General features: G+C 51.3%; 2 protein-coding genes across 6 annotated transcripts; both read right to left on the reverse strand.

Annotated features, from left to right (window-relative positions):
- Positions 1 to 477: 477 nt before the first annotated feature.
- On the reverse strand, positions 478 to 4,082 carry RNF227 (ring finger protein 227). Its single transcript, XM_003810060.6, has 2 exons — positions 2,931 to 4,082; positions 478 to 2,829 (listed from the first exon to the last, which is right to left on the reverse strand). Exons 1-2 carry the CDS (start codon positions 3,706 to 3,708, stop codon positions 2,774 to 2,776), a joined length of 834 nt encoding a protein of 277 aa, XP_003810108.4. The 5' UTR covers positions 3,709 to 4,082; the 3' UTR covers positions 478 to 2,773.
- A 5,088-nt stretch (positions 4,083 to 9,170) lies between these two features.
- Positions 9,171 to 17,533, reverse strand: KCNAB3 (potassium voltage-gated channel subfamily A regulatory beta subunit 3). Of its 5 annotated transcripts, none has more exons than XM_003810056.7 (14): positions 16,504 to 17,533; positions 15,094 to 15,137; positions 14,968 to 15,005; positions 14,655 to 14,734; positions 13,374 to 13,418; positions 13,245 to 13,289; positions 12,997 to 13,040; positions 12,410 to 12,496; positions 11,728 to 11,813; positions 11,458 to 11,578; positions 11,281 to 11,375; positions 11,024 to 11,144; positions 10,769 to 10,857; positions 9,171 to 10,492 (listed from the first exon to the last, which is right to left on the reverse strand). In XM_003810056.7, exons 1-14 carry the CDS (start codon positions 16,743 to 16,745, stop codon positions 10,415 to 10,417), a joined length of 1,215 nt encoding a protein of 404 aa, XP_003810104.3. In that variant the 5' UTR covers positions 16,746 to 17,533; the 3' UTR covers positions 9,171 to 10,414. The 5 variants fall into 5 exon arrangements, with proteins under 5 accessions (XP_003810104.3, XP_034797382.3, XP_034797385.3 ...); XM_034941491.3 differs by having other exon boundaries at positions 10,769 to 10,944; XM_034941494.3 differs by lacking the exon at positions 12,410 to 12,496.
- Positions 17,534 to 17,629: the final 96 nt, after the last annotated feature.

The raw sequence follows: 17,629 nt of genomic DNA on the forward strand, positions 1-17,629 counted from the left end.
GTGTGCTCTGTTATTTTTTATGGGGGGGGGAGTTTTTGGGGGGAGGGATAAGAAAGGTTGTTGCTTTCTGCCTTTTCTTTTTAAAAAAAATCTTACAACTTTTTCCTTTTCCTCATTTTTATCTCTTAGATTATTCAGTAAAACTGAGGTTCTTCCAGCCCCAGCTATGTCATGGCCTCTGTAGAGGAGGGTGAGCAGCAGATACCTACGTAGCCTCAGGCTGACTTCAGAGAGAGTAGGACTTACTGGACAGAACTGTAGTGGGAGGAGCGCCTAGCAAGATTCAAAACTGCCTTCCACCCATCCTTTTGATCATCCTTTCCACCTTCAAGTTGCTTAGTTCCCCTAAGAGTCAGTAGAGGTCACTACAGCTCCACAGGTTCAGCTCCAGTATGAAGCAAAGGCACACTTTTTTTTTTTTTTTTTTTTAAGGCGTTGAGGGTCAGATCTGTCTAGCTTACCAAAGATTTGAACTGCTAGGCACTTCCTTGATGTTTATTGTTCACTAAACAGAGCCTCTCAGAGATTGAGAGGAGCCAGACACTTAGTTCACAAGGCTATTATATTAAAAAATAAGAGATAAAGCCAACAAATATTTATTGAGTACATACTATACAGTAACACTGCTGTTGGCCCTGGAGATAAAACAGTCACAGGTCAGCCCTTGCTCCCATAGGGCTTACACTCCAGTGGGGACACCCACAAAGCATGAAAATAAAAGCAGTAAAAATAAAACAGGGCATTATGTTACAGAGGGGTGGAGGAAAAGGCTCTACTACATTGAAGGCAGAAAAAGGCCTCCCAAAAGAGGGAGCATTTAAGCTGAGATGTAAGGACAGGAAAATGCCAAAATAGGGTTACAAAAATTGAGGTTTATACCCCCATAAGTGTATAATTATGATTTGTCAATCAAAAATATTTATATTTTAAAAAGATTGGAGGCCTCTAAAAAATTGAGGTTAATAATAAGTTCACATTTTTAACTAAGAGAAAAATGTTACATAGTAGGTTAGGATTTCTTTAGCAATAGAATGTTACTTTAGAACTTTGGGGCCGGGCGTGGTGGCTCACGCCTGTAATCCCAGCACTTTGGGAGGCCGAGGCAGGCGGATCATGAGGTCAGGAAATCGAGACCATCCTGGCTAACACGGTGAAACCCCATCTCTACTAAAAATACAAAAAAATTAGCCAGGCATGGTGGCGGGTGCCTGTAGTCCCAGCTACTTGGGAGGCTGAGGCAGGAGAATGGCGTGAACCCAGGAGGCAGAGCTTGCAGTGAGCCGAGATCACACCACTGCACTCCAGTCTGGGCAACAGAGCAAGACTCCATCTCAAAAAAAAAAACAAAAAAACAACTTTGGATAAAATAATCTATCAGTCATACCTATTATGCTTTAAATATTCTACCTACAGATGGTGGTATCCTAAAGAGTGTAGGATCTAGACCAATGGTACTTAAATTTTCACATGCACACACATCACCTGGGATTGTTAAAATGCCAGAGTCTGGCCCGGCGCGGTGGCTCACTCCTATAATCCCAGCACTTTGGGATGCCAAGGTGGGCGCATCACCTGAGGTCAGGAGTTTTGAGACCAGCCTGACAAACATGGCGAAACCCCATCTCTACTAAAAATACAAAAATTAGCCAGGTGTGGTGGCAGGCGCCTGTAATCCCAGCTACTCCGGAGGATGAGGCAGGAGAATCGCTTGAACCTGGGAGGCGGAGGCTGCAGTGAGCCGAGATAACGCCACTGCACTCCAGCCTGGGCGACACAGTGAGACTCTGGCTCAAAACAAAAACAAAAAAACAAAAAACCCTGCCAGAGTCTGATTCAGGAAGTCTGGAGTGGGATCCTAGAGTGAGACTGTGCACTTCCGCTGACAGTACACCAACACTGCTGGTCCTTGACTATGACTTTATGGTCATAAGATACTTACAGGATTCTAAAATAGAATACATGGCATATATACAACAGGTGATGTCCCATTATGGGACACAAATTTTAAAGACACTTAAAATTGTATAAGTATCTTTTCAGTAGCGCTAGTGTGTTCCTGTGACTGTAAAGATAACACAGATAGATAATAGCAAAAGTCTGAAATATGATGCCTTTCAAATGGCTCTCCCTTCCTACTTTGATAGGCTCTAATTAGGTGCCTCACATAAATGCCCTTTGGAATTTCTGATACCTGCCCTAGCAGGTTGAAGGGAGATTCTGAAATGAAGCAAGGCTCCTAATCATAGTCACAGGCAGGGAGCCATCTCAATTTCTGGAACACAGAACTGGGAGTGGGGAGACAGCAGGCATACCAGCACCCTTACATGCCAGAGAAGTGAGATTAACATGACGCGAAAATTAGCCTCTTCTCTCCCGTTCCATCTTAAAAAAAAAAAAATTCAAACCATTGACAAAGAATTGCTAAAATGGGACCTGTTGCTCCCACACACCAGAGCCACCCTGGACAAAAGCCAAAGTCCCAGCTAAGAAAACAGTCTGTCTTCTTCCCACGGTAACGTAGGCTTTGTTTATATCATCCCTTGGCCACTCCATCCTGAAAATGTAAGACTGGCACAGTCAGTAGATGGGGGCGAGTTCGTCTAGGAGCCTCCCCAACTCAGCATCAACACCTCCCTGGGCGTTCCCTCCTGCCTTCGGCTCATCTCTCTCATCACATGCCAATCCTGGGATCTGAGAGAGAGTAGTCTTGACATCAGCCCCCGCGAGGCTGCAGCTCCCACCTTCCTTCGGCTGTAGCTTCCGAGTTCCTCGGTTACAACGTGCAACGGGTCAGGTGGCCAATGTCCTTGATCTCCGGACAGTAGAGCACTGGGGGAAAGAAGAAGGGTTAGTGGCAGCAGGAGCATGCCAACGAACCTCGGTATTCCTCGGCGCTCTCTCCCCTGCTTCCTCCCCGGGCAGCCCCTCACCGTTGCTAGGCAGCGGACGCCGCCAGCGCCGCGCAGGCGCCAGGACCCTGTCCCAGAGCCGCCGGAGCGCGCGCCACCCAGCACTCCTAGGCCCCGCCCCCTTCTCGCTCTCCCCTTCTTCCTCTGCCTCTCTGTCAGCGTCGCTGCTTTCCTTGGCCGGGTTCCCAGCCTCATCTCGTTCGCACTTGGCCCGCGCTTTTTCCTCCAATCGCGACCACAAGTCCGAGTCAAGAGCCATCTCCGTGAGGCCGCCGCGAGGGAGCTGCGAGGGCGCGCGGCAGAAGGGGCACGTGACCACACGGCGCAGGCGCACCACGCGCGCGGCCGCCCCGCCGCCGTCCCCGCGCGCCGCCAGCTCGCGGAGGCAGGCGGTGCAGATCGTGTGGCCGCAGCGGGCGCGCGCCGTTCCGGGCAGGCGGCGGGGCGCGCGGCCCCCGAGGTTGAAAGGACGGTAGCAGATGTTGCAGTCCAGCTCGCCCCGCTCCGGAAGAGAGGGTACCCTCACCAAGAGCTGCATCGTGCCCGCCGCGGACTCGAGGACGTCGCTAACGCGGCCAGCTCCGTGAACAGAACGAGCAGATTCTCCTGGGTCCGGGTCGGGTCCTGGGGCCGGCGCCGCGGCCTCTTTCCCCTTTAAATAGGGGAATAAGTGAGGCCCCACCCTTCGAAGCGTCACGCCTTGATCGGGCCGCTCCCTGTGGCGGCACGTGTGGGGGCGGTGGAGGCTTGAGGCCGGGAATGACAGCGATGATGGAGTCGGGGAGGCGGCCCAGGCCATGCCAGGACCGGAGCCCTGGGGGCCAAAGCACCCATTCCTCCCTACTCCCGGGGGAGCGGGGTGGGGCTTTCCTTCTTCCCCCAACGCAACGCCAGCGCTCCTTAACTCTACCAGGTACAAAGCCCCGGGTCTCTCTCTGCGCCTGAGCCCTCAGTCACTGGCACAAGTCTCTAAAGCCCCCTCCGCCTATTCAGTTGCTCGCAGTTAGTTTCACAATCCCACCCAAACAGTTTCCAAACACGGCCCATTCTGCCCAACCTTTAGTGGTCCCTGGGCCTTTGAATCGATTTTGCCCTCAGTTCTCATTATAGATGACCTCTCTGTGTTGTTTGTAAGGCTGGCTTCCTAAACTTCATTCTCCCCAAACTGCTTAACTCTCAGCTGGTATCTCAGCCTAAGGAGGGACCTAGATTCCAGGACCATGGCTTTAGGAATGCTGGGAATCCTTTCCTTCCGGAGGCCTGGACACCCACACATCGTGATGGCCCCAGCAAAGCTCCCCAGCGTAAGTTCTGACTCAGGGGTCTGACTTCTCCCACTGGTAAACAGGACATGGTACTCACAACCCACATTCCCCTCATGGTGCCACACCCACACACAGCTGCCTCCTCACCCTCCTCTCCTGGACCTGCAGCCCAGGTTCTGTTACGGAGGGTGATAACACAGTCTAGAGCCAGCTGGCTTGAGTTCAGATCCTAGCTTCCACCTCTTACTAGTTGTGACACTTTGAGCAAGTTACTTAATTTCTCTGGGCCTTGGTTTCCTAGTTTTAAAAATGTGGATAATAATAATGAGGACTGAATGAACTTATATGTGTAAGGTGCTTCAAATGGTGTCCAGTACACAGTAAAACACCAGGTAAGTACTATATTAGCTACTATTGTTATCCTGTGCCCCCAGCCTATACTGAATTCACATTAACTTCTGAGTACCCAACATTTTCTTTTTTTTCTTTTTTTTTTTTGAGACGGAGTCTTGCTGTGTTGCCCAGGCTGGAGTGCAGTGGCACCATCTCGGCTCACTGCAAGCTCCGCCTCCCGGGTTCATGCCATTCTCCTGCCTCAGCCTCCCGAGTAGCTGGGACTACAGGCGCCCACCACCACGCCCAGCTAATTTTTTGTATTTTTAGTAGAGACGGGGTTTCAATGTGTTAGCCAGGATGGTCTCGATCTCCTGACCTGGTGATCCGCCTGCCTCGGCCTCTCAAAGTGCTGGGATTACAGGCATGAGCCACCGCGCCCGGCCAGTACCCAACATTTTCAACACCCATCCATCTTGACCAATATGTGCATGATGAGCTTCTCCACACCCATGGCATTTACCAGCTATCACAGGCAATGCAAAGCTGGTTTTTTAACCTAAATTGTTAAAACCTAGAGGGTAATCTCTTTTGAGGAGATATACCATCATTTTTAAGCAAACATTTCAGAACTTTTGAATGGTATTGTCTGTGATCATGGGAGAAGCTGTCTACTTATTACAGTGATGCTGTCACAATTCAAAACTTTTTGGTCTTAAAAAAGGACTGGTAGGGCCAGGCATGGTGGCTCTTGCCTGTAATCCCAGCATTTTGGGAGGCCGAGGTGGGTGGATCACTTGAGGTCAGGAGTTCAAGACCAGCCTGGCCAAATGGTGAAACCCCATCTCTACTAAAAATACAAAAGTTAGCCGGGGGTGGTGGCTCACACCTGTAGTCCCAGCTATTTGGGAGGCTGAGGCACGAGAATTGCTTGAACCTGGGAGGTGGAGGTTGCAGTGAGCCGAGATCACGCCACTGCACTCCAGACTGAGCAACAGAATGAGACTCGGTCTCAAAAAAAAAAAAAAAAAAAAGGGAGGGGGGACTGGTAGGTATCTATTGTTAATAAATACATGATGGGCCGAGTGTGGTGGCTTACGCCTGTAATCCCAGCACTTTGGGAGGCTGAGACGGGCAGATTGCCTAAGCTTAGGAGTTCACGACCAGCCTGGGCAACACAGGGAAACCCTGTCTCTACTAAAATACAAAAAATTAGCTGGGCGTGGCGGCGTGCACCTGTAGTCCCAGCTACTCAGGAGGCTGAGGTGGGAGAATTGCTTGAGGCTGAGGTGGGAGAATTGCTTGAACCCAGGAGACAGAGATTGCAGTGAGCTGAGATCGTGCCAGTGTACTGCAGCCTGGGTGACAGGGTGAGACTCTATCTAAAAAAAAAAAAAAAACTTTTAATGTGGTGGTAGATTAATGGTGGCCCCAAATTCCTTTGCAATGTGACTTTGCTGCATCTCACATCAAGAATTGGGGTCTCTTTCTCTATCCCTTGAATCTGGGCTGGTCTTGTAACTAGTTTTGACCAATAGATGTGGCAGAAGTGATGTGTGAGTTCTGGAACCTAGTCCTTCAGAGGCCTTGTAGCTTCTGCCTTTGTCCCCTTGGAACACTCCCTGAGACCACCATGTGAGGATGAGGCCACACGGAGGAGCGCCAGCCAACAACCAGACATGCTGGTGAGGCCATTTTGCATTTTCCTGCTTGGCTCACCTGCTATTTGAGTGCAGCCACGTGAGTTGAGCCTAGGTGAAAACAGCAAAGGAACTCCCAGCAAGCCCACAGAATCGTGAAAAGGAACAGTTTTTAAAAGTTATTTCTACTGAGTGTGGTGGCTCACACCTGTAATCCTAGCACTTTGGGAGGCCAAGATGGAAGGATAACTTGAGCTCGGGAATTTGAGATCAGCCTGGGAATCGTGGTGAGACCCCATCATTACAAAAAAAAAAAAGAAAAAAGCCAGGCTCAGTGGTGCACATCGTCCCAGCTACTCAGTAGGCTGAGGTGGGAGGATCACTTGAGCCTCAGGACTTCCAAGCTGCACTGAGCCGTGATCATGTCAGTGCACTCCAGCCTGGGTGACAGAGCGAGACCCCCGCCTCTTAAAAATAAATAAAAAGTGGCTGGGCGCGGTGGCTCACGCCTGTAATCCCAGCACTTTGGGAGGCCGAGGCAGGCAGATCACAAGATCAAGAGATCAAGACCCTCCTGGACAACAAGGTGAAATCCCGTCTCTACTAAAAAAACAAAAATTAGCTGGGCGTGGTGGCACGTATCTGTAATCCCAGCTACTGGGGAGGCTGAGGCAGGAGAATTGCTTGAACTAGGGAGTCGGAGGTTGCAGTGAGCCAAGATTGCCACTGCACTCCAGTCTGGCGACAGAGCGAGACTCCATCTCTAAATAAATAAATAAATAAATAAATAAATAAATAAATAAATACATGGTGGCTGGGTGTGGTGGCTCACGCCTGTAATCCCAGCACTTTGGGAGGCCGAGGCAGGTGGATCACCAGATCAGGAGTTCAAGACCAGCCTGGCCAAGATGGTGAAACCCTGTCTCTACTAAAAATACAAAAAATTAGTTGAGCATGGTGGCACTCGCCTGTAGTCCCAGCTACTCAGGAGGGTGAGGCAGGAGAATCGCTTGAACCCGGGAGAGGGAGGCTGCAATGAGCTGAGATCATGCAACTGTACTCCAGCCTGAGTGACAGAGCGAGACTCCATCTCAAATAAAATACAATAAAATAAAATAAAAATAAATAAAAAGTTATCTCAGGCCATTAACTTTGGTGGTGATTTGTTGTGTATCAATAGATAACGGATATAGAGGGTTTCCTACTGTTTTTTTTTTCCCTGTATGATAAATATATTTTTTGAGACAGGAGCTTGCTCTGAGCATCAGGCTGGAGTGTAGTGGCATAATCTTGGCTCACTACAGCCTTGATCTCCCAGACTCAAGCCACCTACCCACCTCAGGCTCCGAGTAGCTGGGACTACACAGGTATGAGCTACCATGCTCAGCTAATTCTTGTATTTTTGTAGAGATGGGGTCTCCCCATGTTGTCCAGGCTGGTCTTGAACCCCTGGGCTCAAGTGATCCCACCTGCCTTGGCCTCCCAAAGTGCTTGGATTACAGGTGTGAGCCACTGCGCCCGGCCTAGATAAATATAACATTGTAATGTGCCCTGTAAGTCCCTGTGTGTTCTGAACTTACCCCTTCCTTCCTTCCTTCCTTCCAGACAGAGTCTTGCTCCGTCGCCCAGGCTGGAGTGCAGTGGTGCAATCTCAGCTCATTGCAACCTCTGCCTCCTGGGCTCAAGTGATTCTCCTGCCTCAGCCTTCTGAGTAGCTGGGACTACAGGTGGGTGTCACCATGCCCGGCTAATTTTTTTTTATTTTTATTTTTTATTTTTAGTAGAGAGAGGTTTTCGCCATGTTGGCCAGGCTGGTCTCAAACTCCTGACCTCAAGTGATCCACCAGCCTCAGCCTCCCAAAGTACTGGGATTACAGGCGTGAGCCACCGCACCCGGCCATTACCCATGTCTCACTTTCTGTTCTGTTCCTCTCTAGACACTCTGGCTTTGGGTACTTTTGGCTTGTATGTTCTTTTCTGCCACGGGCCTTAGCATATGCTCTTAACCCTCTTGCTTAACCCTTATTAACACCTATTCATGCTTCAGCTCTCAGCGTAACCTCACCATGTCAAATAACCACTACAGACTCAGTAATACCATGTGCTTTCCTCTGGACTTTGGACAAGAAGTTTGTATTTATTTGGTGGTTCTGTGATTGTCTCTCTCCTCAGCAAGATATATGAAGGTTCTGAGTCTGGTTTTGTTCACCCTTGTATCCCTGTGCTATACCATAATAGGACTTAATAGACAAATACTTGCTAAATTAATGAATGAGGTGGGTGATAAATATGGCAAATGTCTATATACAAAGGAGGCGTGACAATAAAGGAAGGTTTTTTTTTTTTTTTTTAAATCAAGGCGTTTCCAAACTCTCTCTGAAGGTAATTCTAGGAGGAGTGGTGTTTGTTTGTTTGTTTGTTTTTAATATTTTGAGCAATGGGACAGGTTCATTAAAATAAGTGCATAACCCTCTAAGATAACTATTTAAGGAGAATCCTATTTGGGATTGATAAATTCTCGTATGTTACAGAATAACTAATCATAGTTTAGTCATATATTTTACTTCTTTGTTTCCTCCACAGTCTTGCAAAATGAGTGGGAGATGATGGGGTGGATTTAAGTATTAATTAGTTGATGCAGTTGGCTGCTAATCCAGTAAATGGCATGCTGCTGACTTTTCTCTTTTGGAAATTGGTTTTACTTTGCTTGCCCAGCTTTTGGATCAAGGCGGGATGAGGACGGGTAGAAGGGAGATGGGCAGGTTGTATTTAAGGAAGGCAGAGCTCATCCTCCTCTACCTTGTGATCTTTAAGGTTGTAACTTTCCACCCAATTCTGTTCCAGTGAAATGATAACATCTTTCCTTCTCTCTGTATTCCCTCAACGTCAGACCATTCTTCACTTTACTTCTCCACCAAATCACAAAGCCTCAACCTCAGAACAGCATCTCCCCCTCAGCCACAAGTTCCTTGGCATATGTGTGGGTGTCCGGCGAGAGAGAAATGAGAAGTACAAGGAACAAGTATGGCTAATATTACTTTAAATACAAACAAATAAAGGCAGATAGCTAAGTCTTTCATAGAAAGAGGAGGAACAAAATTATGAAGCCAGATTTCTGGGTTCTAAGGAATGTGGTAGCTGAAGGAAGAAAACTGGGGCCTGGGGTATCTGGTGTCTTGGTCCTTGATGAGAACAGTGACTAGGAGCCCGATGCCTGGGTCACCAAGGTGAATGAGCAATGGAGAGAAAGCTAATGCTAGCAGATTTCTAATGTTAGGGGGCGAGAGGGCCAGACAAGTGAGACTGTGACCCTAACCTCCCAAGCCCCTGCAACTTTAGACACTGTGAGGATCAAGCTGAGGTTTATTTGCAGTTACCTGGGAAGTCTTACAGAGAAGGGGCCATCATTATTGCTTTAGGGTTATTGCCAGGAGGAAGACTGCAGTTCCCCACTGCCAGGTAGGAGGCCCTGCTCAAGGCTCAAAAGTCTATACCCAGACGTTTTATTTATTTATTTTTTTTTAAATCAAGGCGTCCCTGCCCGTGACAGAAAGGCTGTCACTAATTCCTGCCAAGAACAGCCCAACTGTTTTCCAAGGACCACCCCGGCCACTTTCACCAGACTGCAGCGTAGATGTGCTATTACATTTCCCTCTACCTTTGTCAGTGCTGTGCCACTGTAGACCCCACCCTGACCGCCCTCCCCCACCTCTGGGCTGGGAGGCAGGGTCCTGGTTTCCCAAAGATTATCATTTACTTCCTGCCAGGACCAGCCTGGCTTCCTTCGTACCGAATACGCTAAGAGCCCCATTTCCTATGTTCCAGATGACATCACAACTCACTCATTAGGTTATTACCCTTTGATGACATTTCAAGGGCCCCTTTTGAGGTACACTGCATGTTTCTTGTATGTGCTGGGTTTTTGTTTTTGTTTTCTTTTCTGGGCCTCGGGAATAAGGGGAGGAGAGTAGGGGGCGAGACGAAGTGGCAGAGAGCCGACGGCGAGTAGCTCATGCCCGGGATTTGCAAGAAGGGCCTAGAAAGACGCAGCAGGGGGCGGGCGTGCTACTTTCTCTCTCGACCCCACTGCGAAAGGATATGGCTTTGTTCATGCGTATCACTACTCGAAGCCGGGACTCGTTGGTGGGCGGGGCTAGTCTGGCTCCGGCCGCTGCGTGGAGGGATCCGGAGCGGGAGAGGCGGCTGCGAGGAGCGGGGCTCGGGCGGGTGCAGCGACACCGGGTTGGGTCCCTGCGCCCGCGACAGACTACTTCTTGGAATGCGGCTTGTTTCCCAGGAGCCCGTCTATTTCCATCACTGTCTGCGGGGTCAGCTGGCTCAGCACCTGGAGGAGAGTGGGATGGTGGCGACGGCAGCCCATGCTGGGTCACTGAGAAAGGGCATGGGGTTCCAGTAGCCGGGGAAGCACCACAGTGGGGTCAAGTGGCAAGGCAAGAGCCGCAGCTGTGCCGGTGCCTCGCTTTCCGGCCCTGGGACCTCTCACCTGCAAAGTGAGGACTTTGTAGTGGGTGACCTGATAGAGCCATCCTGGGTTGGATAGCGTGGCTTTGACTCCTGGGGAGGGGGACAGATAGGCTCTGCCTCTGAGTCCCCGGCTCACCTGTAGCGCGCCCAGGTGTTCTATCAACTGCTCCGCACTCGACACCCCCAGCAAGACAGAGCTGACACCCTCACTGCGGAGACACCACGCTGGGGCCAGAGGAGGAAAAAAAGAGGACTGATGGGGAACAGTGACCACATAGATTTCAGAAGTGTCTCTGACGACAAGCGTCCTCCCTAGGGACAAACCAGTTTTAGGATGGGCTTGGGAGCATGTCAGGAGGAGACAGGGCCCCTGCAGGGTGCAATGTCTCACCAATAGCAAGCTGGGCCACGGTGCAGCCCAGCTGGTGAGCGACAGGAAGAAGGTCCATGACTTTGGCTTGTTGCTTCTTGCCATCTTCACTCTGCACTTTGTCCTTGAGCCACTGGTAGCTCTGGAGGCCAAGAAGAATCAACAGAAGACCCCGCCATCACCACCACCACCACCACACTCACAAAGCAGCCCCCCGTAACTCCCCCCAAAGCAGCCCATATAGCCCAGTCCTGCCATCGAGAGCCCCCAGATCTCACCTTGATGGAGGCCCTGCAAGTATCTGGGACTCGCCCATCATACTTGCTAGTAATGAGACCACAGGCTAGAGGGTACCAAGTGACTGATCCAACTCCTAAGGGAAGAACACTGGGTGTCAGGAAAAGGACCTAGCCATGGATGAGGCTAAGGTAAAGGCAGGGATGAGGGCTGCAAACCAATCTTGTGGTAGAGCTCTGGCAGCTGCATCTCCACCTTCTCCCTCTGAAACAGATGGTGCTCCGCTTGTTCACACACTGGAGGAATCAGATTGAACTGTCTGGCCATGGAGTAGGCCTCCTGGGTTGGGGTTGGGGAAAAGAAAGTGGTCAGAGCACTACTTCCGTTTTCTTCTCTGCCTTCTCCCCCAGTGCAGTGGGCTTTGGAGTAACCATGTGAAAAGTGGGAACCAGTTGTGGGACAGGGGCAAGGTGGGGTCACACACTCACCATGATTTCTGCAGCCCCCCATCGGGATGTCCCCCAGTATAGGGCCAGGCCCTGGTTGATGACATAGGTCATGGCTCGCACAATCTCTAGGTACACAGGAGAGGGAAAGACTTACTGTCAGACCCCTGGAATCTAAGACTCCAGATCTGCAGACCTCCACTTGCCCCACCAAGGCCCCAGGCAACTCTATGGAGTCATGAAAGTTAATATCTACTCTTTGCCTCTCTTCCTGTCCACATCCTGGAGTCTCAGCCTCCACTGTGGAGTTTTGGAGGCCTTCTGAGCAGGGGCTGGCTTCCTGCTGAGGGTTTGAGGAAGTGCTCAATTTTTGTATTTTAGATTTTTTGAGACAGGGTCTCACTCTGTCACTCAGGATGTAGTTCAGTGGTGCAATCATAGCTCACTGTGGCCTCAAACTCCTGGGCTTGAATGATCCTCCTGCCTCAGCCTCCTGAACAGCTGGGAGTACAAGGCACACACCACCACAGCCAGCTAATTTTAAAACATTTTTTGTAGAGACAGGGTCTTGCTATGTTGCCCAGGCTGTTCTCGAACTCCAGGCCCCAAGTGATCCTCCTGCCTTGGCCTCCCAACGTCCTGGGATTACAGGAATGAGCCACCGCACCCAGCGAGGAAGTGCTCAGTTTTGAAGGACTGTAAGGTTTGGGGGTGCTGCTTTTACCCTCCATAGGACAGTTGGGGTCTGAGCGATTGGCAAAGACAATGTCCACGTATCCCAGCTGGAGGCGTTCCAGGGATCCTCGCAAGCCTGGAGGTGGGGTAGGGAGAAGAAGATAAGCACCTCAGCTTCAGTGTACTAAGAATTCAGGCCACCAGGTGTGGTGGCTCATGCCTGTAATCCCAGCACTTTGGGAGGCCGAGGTGGGCGGATCACCTGAGGTCAGGAGTTTGAGACCAGCCTGGCTAACGTGGTGAAACCCCGTTTCTACTAAAAATACAAAAAATTAGCCAGGCGTGGTGGCGTGCGCCTGTAATCCCAGTTACTCGAGACGCTGAGGTAGGAGAATCCCTTGAACCCGGGAGGAGGAGGTTGCAGTGAGCCGAGATCGTGCCATTACACTCCAGCCTGGACAACAAGAAGGAAACTCCGTCTCAAAAAAAAAAAAAAAAAAAAAAAGAATTCAGACCTTGCCCCCTTGCCATGGCCACCTAAATCCCTATTCAAAGCCTCCAGAAGTTCAGAGAATGTTCCCTACTCCTCTGGCTTCCATATCCCCTCACTTTGGGTTTCCAGCCCCTAACTCTCACCCTCAATGATGTGCTTTCGGCTTAAACCTCGCTCGGTTTCTGCCCTGTAGGAAAAGGTAAGTCAAAGATGAGATGTGACAAAGATAGGGGACCAGGGCTGGCTTGGAGCCATAAGGAAATGGGATTGCATGAGTCTTCACAGGCACGGTGCGGACCTGGTGCAGGATAGCTGTCCCCACCCCCACCCCATACACCTTCACACATTCTTTGTAGGCCTTCTCCACAATCGCAGTGGGGCAGCCACTTACTGTCCTCCCCAAAAAATCTTGGTAGTGATGACATAGCTTGATCTCCTGGAAGAATAGAAATGGGAGAACCAGTAAGAAAAGGATTTTTGGGTGATCACATCCCCAGCAACCCCCCCAAAACAGTCTCACCTCCAACCTTTGCTCCTGAGGATGTTGCCTAGGGTTCTTTCAGCCCTAAAAGAAACATAAGGCAGAGCCACTGATCCCTTCTAGGCCAATCAATTCCTTCCTCTCCTCCCCACCTTTTCCTCTCTTGCAAAGTAGGATATAAACCAGGAGTCCATTTCAGCTCACAGCCCCATCCTGGACAAAATAAGAGGTCTGTTGGAACTAGGGGTGTAGTTGTATAGTTTTCATCACATATTCAACAAATATCTGTTGTGCATTAGCTGTGTACCAAGCCCTGCTGTGGGTGCCAAAAAGATAGAATAGGATGAGGGGAGAGGGGCCAACTATGGTGGAGCCAGGAAGGACACTGCCTTGTCTGGCTTCAACTATCTGGGTTGCCCTCCCCCTTCTTTGAGCCTCTGCAAAATCCCACCCGTCCTCCAAAGCTCAGCTCAAATTCTGCCTCATCCATAATGTGTTCTCTGAGTGCCACAATCTATGGTCCAGCCTTCTGGTCAGCTTCCACAGAATTGGCTACATAACTTAGCATAAAATTATGAGCTCACTTGTGACAAGTCTTAAGTTGTCATGGTGGACTGTTACTGAAATGTTTTACCGTTGTTTAATCTTTCCTATTGCCCTTTTTTTTTCCTTTAACCACTTAGACTGTGTGCACTTTCGCAGACATGTTGATTCTTCCCAGAAGCAGCACCTGCGCTGTGCTAGGCTCTGTGTGGGTACTTGGGGAAGAGCAAGACAAGTTCCATGGAAGGAGGCCTCTGACTTGAGCAGCTAATATAGCTGCATAAACCACGAATTGCGTGTCAGAAGGCAGTCCACAGTGCTTTAGGAGCTCATGGTGGGGGAGGGGGTGACCAACTCTGGGGAGTTGGGCAAAGTTCTTGAAGGAGCGGACACTTGGGTCAAGTCTTGAAGATGAGCAGAAGTGTTTGCTAGATGGGGAAGAGGCAGGGTAGGTCATCCTAGGTTTTCCCTGCTCCTAGTGTGAAACGGCATGATGTGTTTGAAAATTCATCTTTGTAGTTGCACATAACTAATGCCTCAGATATATTTGTTGCCTATATTTAATGTAGCTGCACAGTACGCCCATTGACTTCTAAGCCAGAGAGCGACTAATGTTGGGACTGTAGCTCCTACAGTGCTTTCGGGTCCCTCCGCCAAAAGGTTGGAACTTCACGTTCTCAGAAGTCCCAGGGTTCTTTAGAGGGAAAACGAGAAGATAATCCCTGGGGTCCTCTCAGCCTTCCAAATGGAGCTTAGCTCTTTCACCCCAGTCCTTACTTTCCTGCTGCGTACACTTCGGCGGTGTCAAACAGGTTTACACCATGCTCATAGGCTACAGTCAGCACATCCTCTGCTGTCTAGGGAGGTGAAAGAGGTAAAGATCAACTGCTGCTCCTCAGTTACCTCCCTCACTGTACTCTAACCCATCACATCTCAGCCCTGGGTTCTCTAGTCTCTCCCCTCTCCCCATCCTCCAGCCTCAGATCCCTCATTCCCTGTGCTTGTTGTCCAAACCCCTATCCAGGTTCACTTCCCTTTTTTCAAGTTCCCTCACCCCCACCACCCTGATTCTAGGTCCGATAACTTATACCTCATCTGAGATCTGAGAACCAAATGTGACCCAGGTACCTGCAAGAGAGAAGCCAGGCACATGAGAACTGCAGGGGGCAGACCATGAAAGAATGCCCTCCTTTCCTTAATCCCTATTCTGACTCACCTAGGCCAAGACAGGATACCCGAAGACCAGACTTCCCTAGGTTCCTGCAAGATACAGAAGCAGCGGGAAGGGGTGGAGCCTCCATTATGGACTTAAGATTATCAGCCCCCAGCTCCTCTCCTTCCAGACTGAGAAGCCCTCAGGTGTCTCAGTCCAAAGAAACTAGACCCAGTGGGCCTATAAGATTGGGCAAGTGCTATCTCCAGAGCAGAGGTCCTAGGAATTTTCTCAAAAGGACAAGTGAACCATATGTGACTGTTCCTCTGGAGCCACTGTCCAGAGTCTCCATTCTCTCTTATCACATTGAAGACGTGCAGTCTGGTTTGTCCTTCTTCTGGGGTCTTGTCTGTGTTTGAGTCATCTGTGGGTTGTGTGCAGTGAGGGGCTGGGAGGAATTTTGTTTGATTGTGGTGAGTTTGTGAGACCAGGCCCTCAGGCAGAGTGCTGTGCCAAATGGTAGATGGCAGGTTGGAAGAGGTAAACCAAGTCAAGTTCAGGCATTCAGACAGACAGGGGTCCCTGGCTAGGCTAGGCAGATGGGCCTGGAGGAAAGGCAGATTGAGGACCTGGGGGGAGGGGGGAGAGTAAGACAGAAAAGCCTAGTTCTCCCTCTCCACTCCCTCTGTTCCTATTGACTTGTGAAGACTGTCTGAACCAGTGAGCCCCCTCATCCTCCCAAAGCCCCCAACCCAGGTGTCAGCTCAGCTTTCCAATCAGGGCCATCATATAGAGGGGATCAGATTCCTCAGGTGACAAAGCAGGTCAGATCAGTGACCCCAGCTCACTCCCAAGCAGGAGCCCCTCCTCTACCCCCTACTTCAAGTTCTGAGCTTCTGGTCTGGCAGTCCTCTGAGATAAAGTCAGCTACATTTCAGTCTACCCAGACCCTGTCCCTCAGCATGGAGATGAAAAATGTGGTCCATCCTTCCCACAGGCCCCACTCCCCTTGCACCCAAGAAAGGTCGCAGAAGACCTAGCCTTTGGGGCAGGCAGGGGCAGTATCTGGGTCAGGCACCCCGAGCAGGCCAGAGTGAGAAGCTGATTCCCTCCCTCCACTCCCCAGGACACGGACCCAAGGACACTCCACTGGAGGAGGCATAGCCTGGAGATCCGTGTAGCGTGGAGATCCGTGCATCCCTGACCTTCCCAGGGGTAAGGAGGGAAGCTCAGGGGCATCCCCTGGGTCTGACAGGACCCAATCAACCTTGGTAAACTTGATTCTTGTAGTCAGGGGTATCGACAGAAACCAAGAGAGGGACAAAGTGAGGGAGTGCCAGAGACAGAAAGAAGAGATGGAAAGAAGGGAGACCTACTTAGTGAAGTTTGAAGGGGTCTTGGCGGCCATCTCAAGAAGTCTCAGGGGTCCCGAAAGGAAAGCGGAAGGGGTGGGCTGCCCGGCCACCCCCATACCTGTATTTCATGCCAGTGCCTCGGCCGGTGCTCTCTCGGAGGGCCCCAGCGGGCGCTGGGGGTCGGGGAACCAGTGCAGCTCGGGCCTTGGGGCCAGACCCTCCACCCCCCGGAGGATTCCCGTGCCCCCCGCCGGCCGGCCCGCCATTACCGCCCCCGGGGCCCGGCCGGGGTCCACACAGACGGTCCTCACTGCTCCGGCTGCGAAGGTTCTGCTCGGTACACGCGATAGACACCTGCATGCTGGCTGGCCGAGGCGGGGGAGGGGGCTCCGAGGGGACGGGAGGGGGGAGCAGGGAAGCCCGAGGGCTGACGACGGGGGGCGTAGTGGGGCGAACCCCGGCAGAGCGGGAAGGCTGAGGAGGCTGCGGCGGGAGCCGCCAGGCAGGATCGGGCCCGCGGGGGCGGGCTGCTGGAGGTCGCGAGGTTTGCGGCGGGAGGGAAGAAACGCGCGGGGCGCCAGGAGTGGAGATATTCAGTTACGGGGGACACAGGTGCAAGGATTAGGAGGGGGAAATGGATGAGGGTAAAGGTCGAGGATGAGGTAAAGGTCTCGGAGGATAAGGACCCAGGGGGAAGCGGGGCGGGAGAGAGATGCCACTTCAGTGCGAACCGCTGCGGGACCCGCTGGGCTCCCAGCCGCGTCGGCAGCGGGCCCAGCTCATCAGCATGCAGGCACCGCCTCCTCATCTGCATAGAGCCGCCCTCCTCCCAGCCAAACCTGCCGCTCATCTGCATAAGCCCCGCCTGCTGAAGGCTCTGCAGCTTGAATATTTTCTGAGCGGAATTGGGGAGGATGGCTCCTGCACCCTCTGTGACCCAAGGGCTGTCAGGCTTCCCCCGGCCCAGTGATTCTCAATCGGGAGGGAATGTATCTCCCAGCGTACTTTTGGCAAGGTTTGGAGATATTTTTGATTTCATGCCTGTGCTATCAGCATCTAGTGGGTGGTGGCCAGGGATGCTGCTAAAATCCTACAAAGCACAGGACAGTCCCCACAATAAAGAATTATCCAGCTCAAAGCATCAATATTCCCACGGTTGAGAAACCCATCCGCAAAGCCACTTCGTGGCCCTCCAGGGGGTGTGGCTGCCCTACTTTGCACCTTCATGCGTGGGGCAGGACTGA

This window comes from Pan paniscus, chromosome 19 (genome assembly GCF_029289425.2).
Source record: "Pan paniscus chromosome 19, NHGRI_mPanPan1-v2.0_pri, whole genome shotgun sequence".
NCBI lineage: Eukaryota > Metazoa > Chordata > Mammalia > Primates > Hominidae > Pan > Pan paniscus.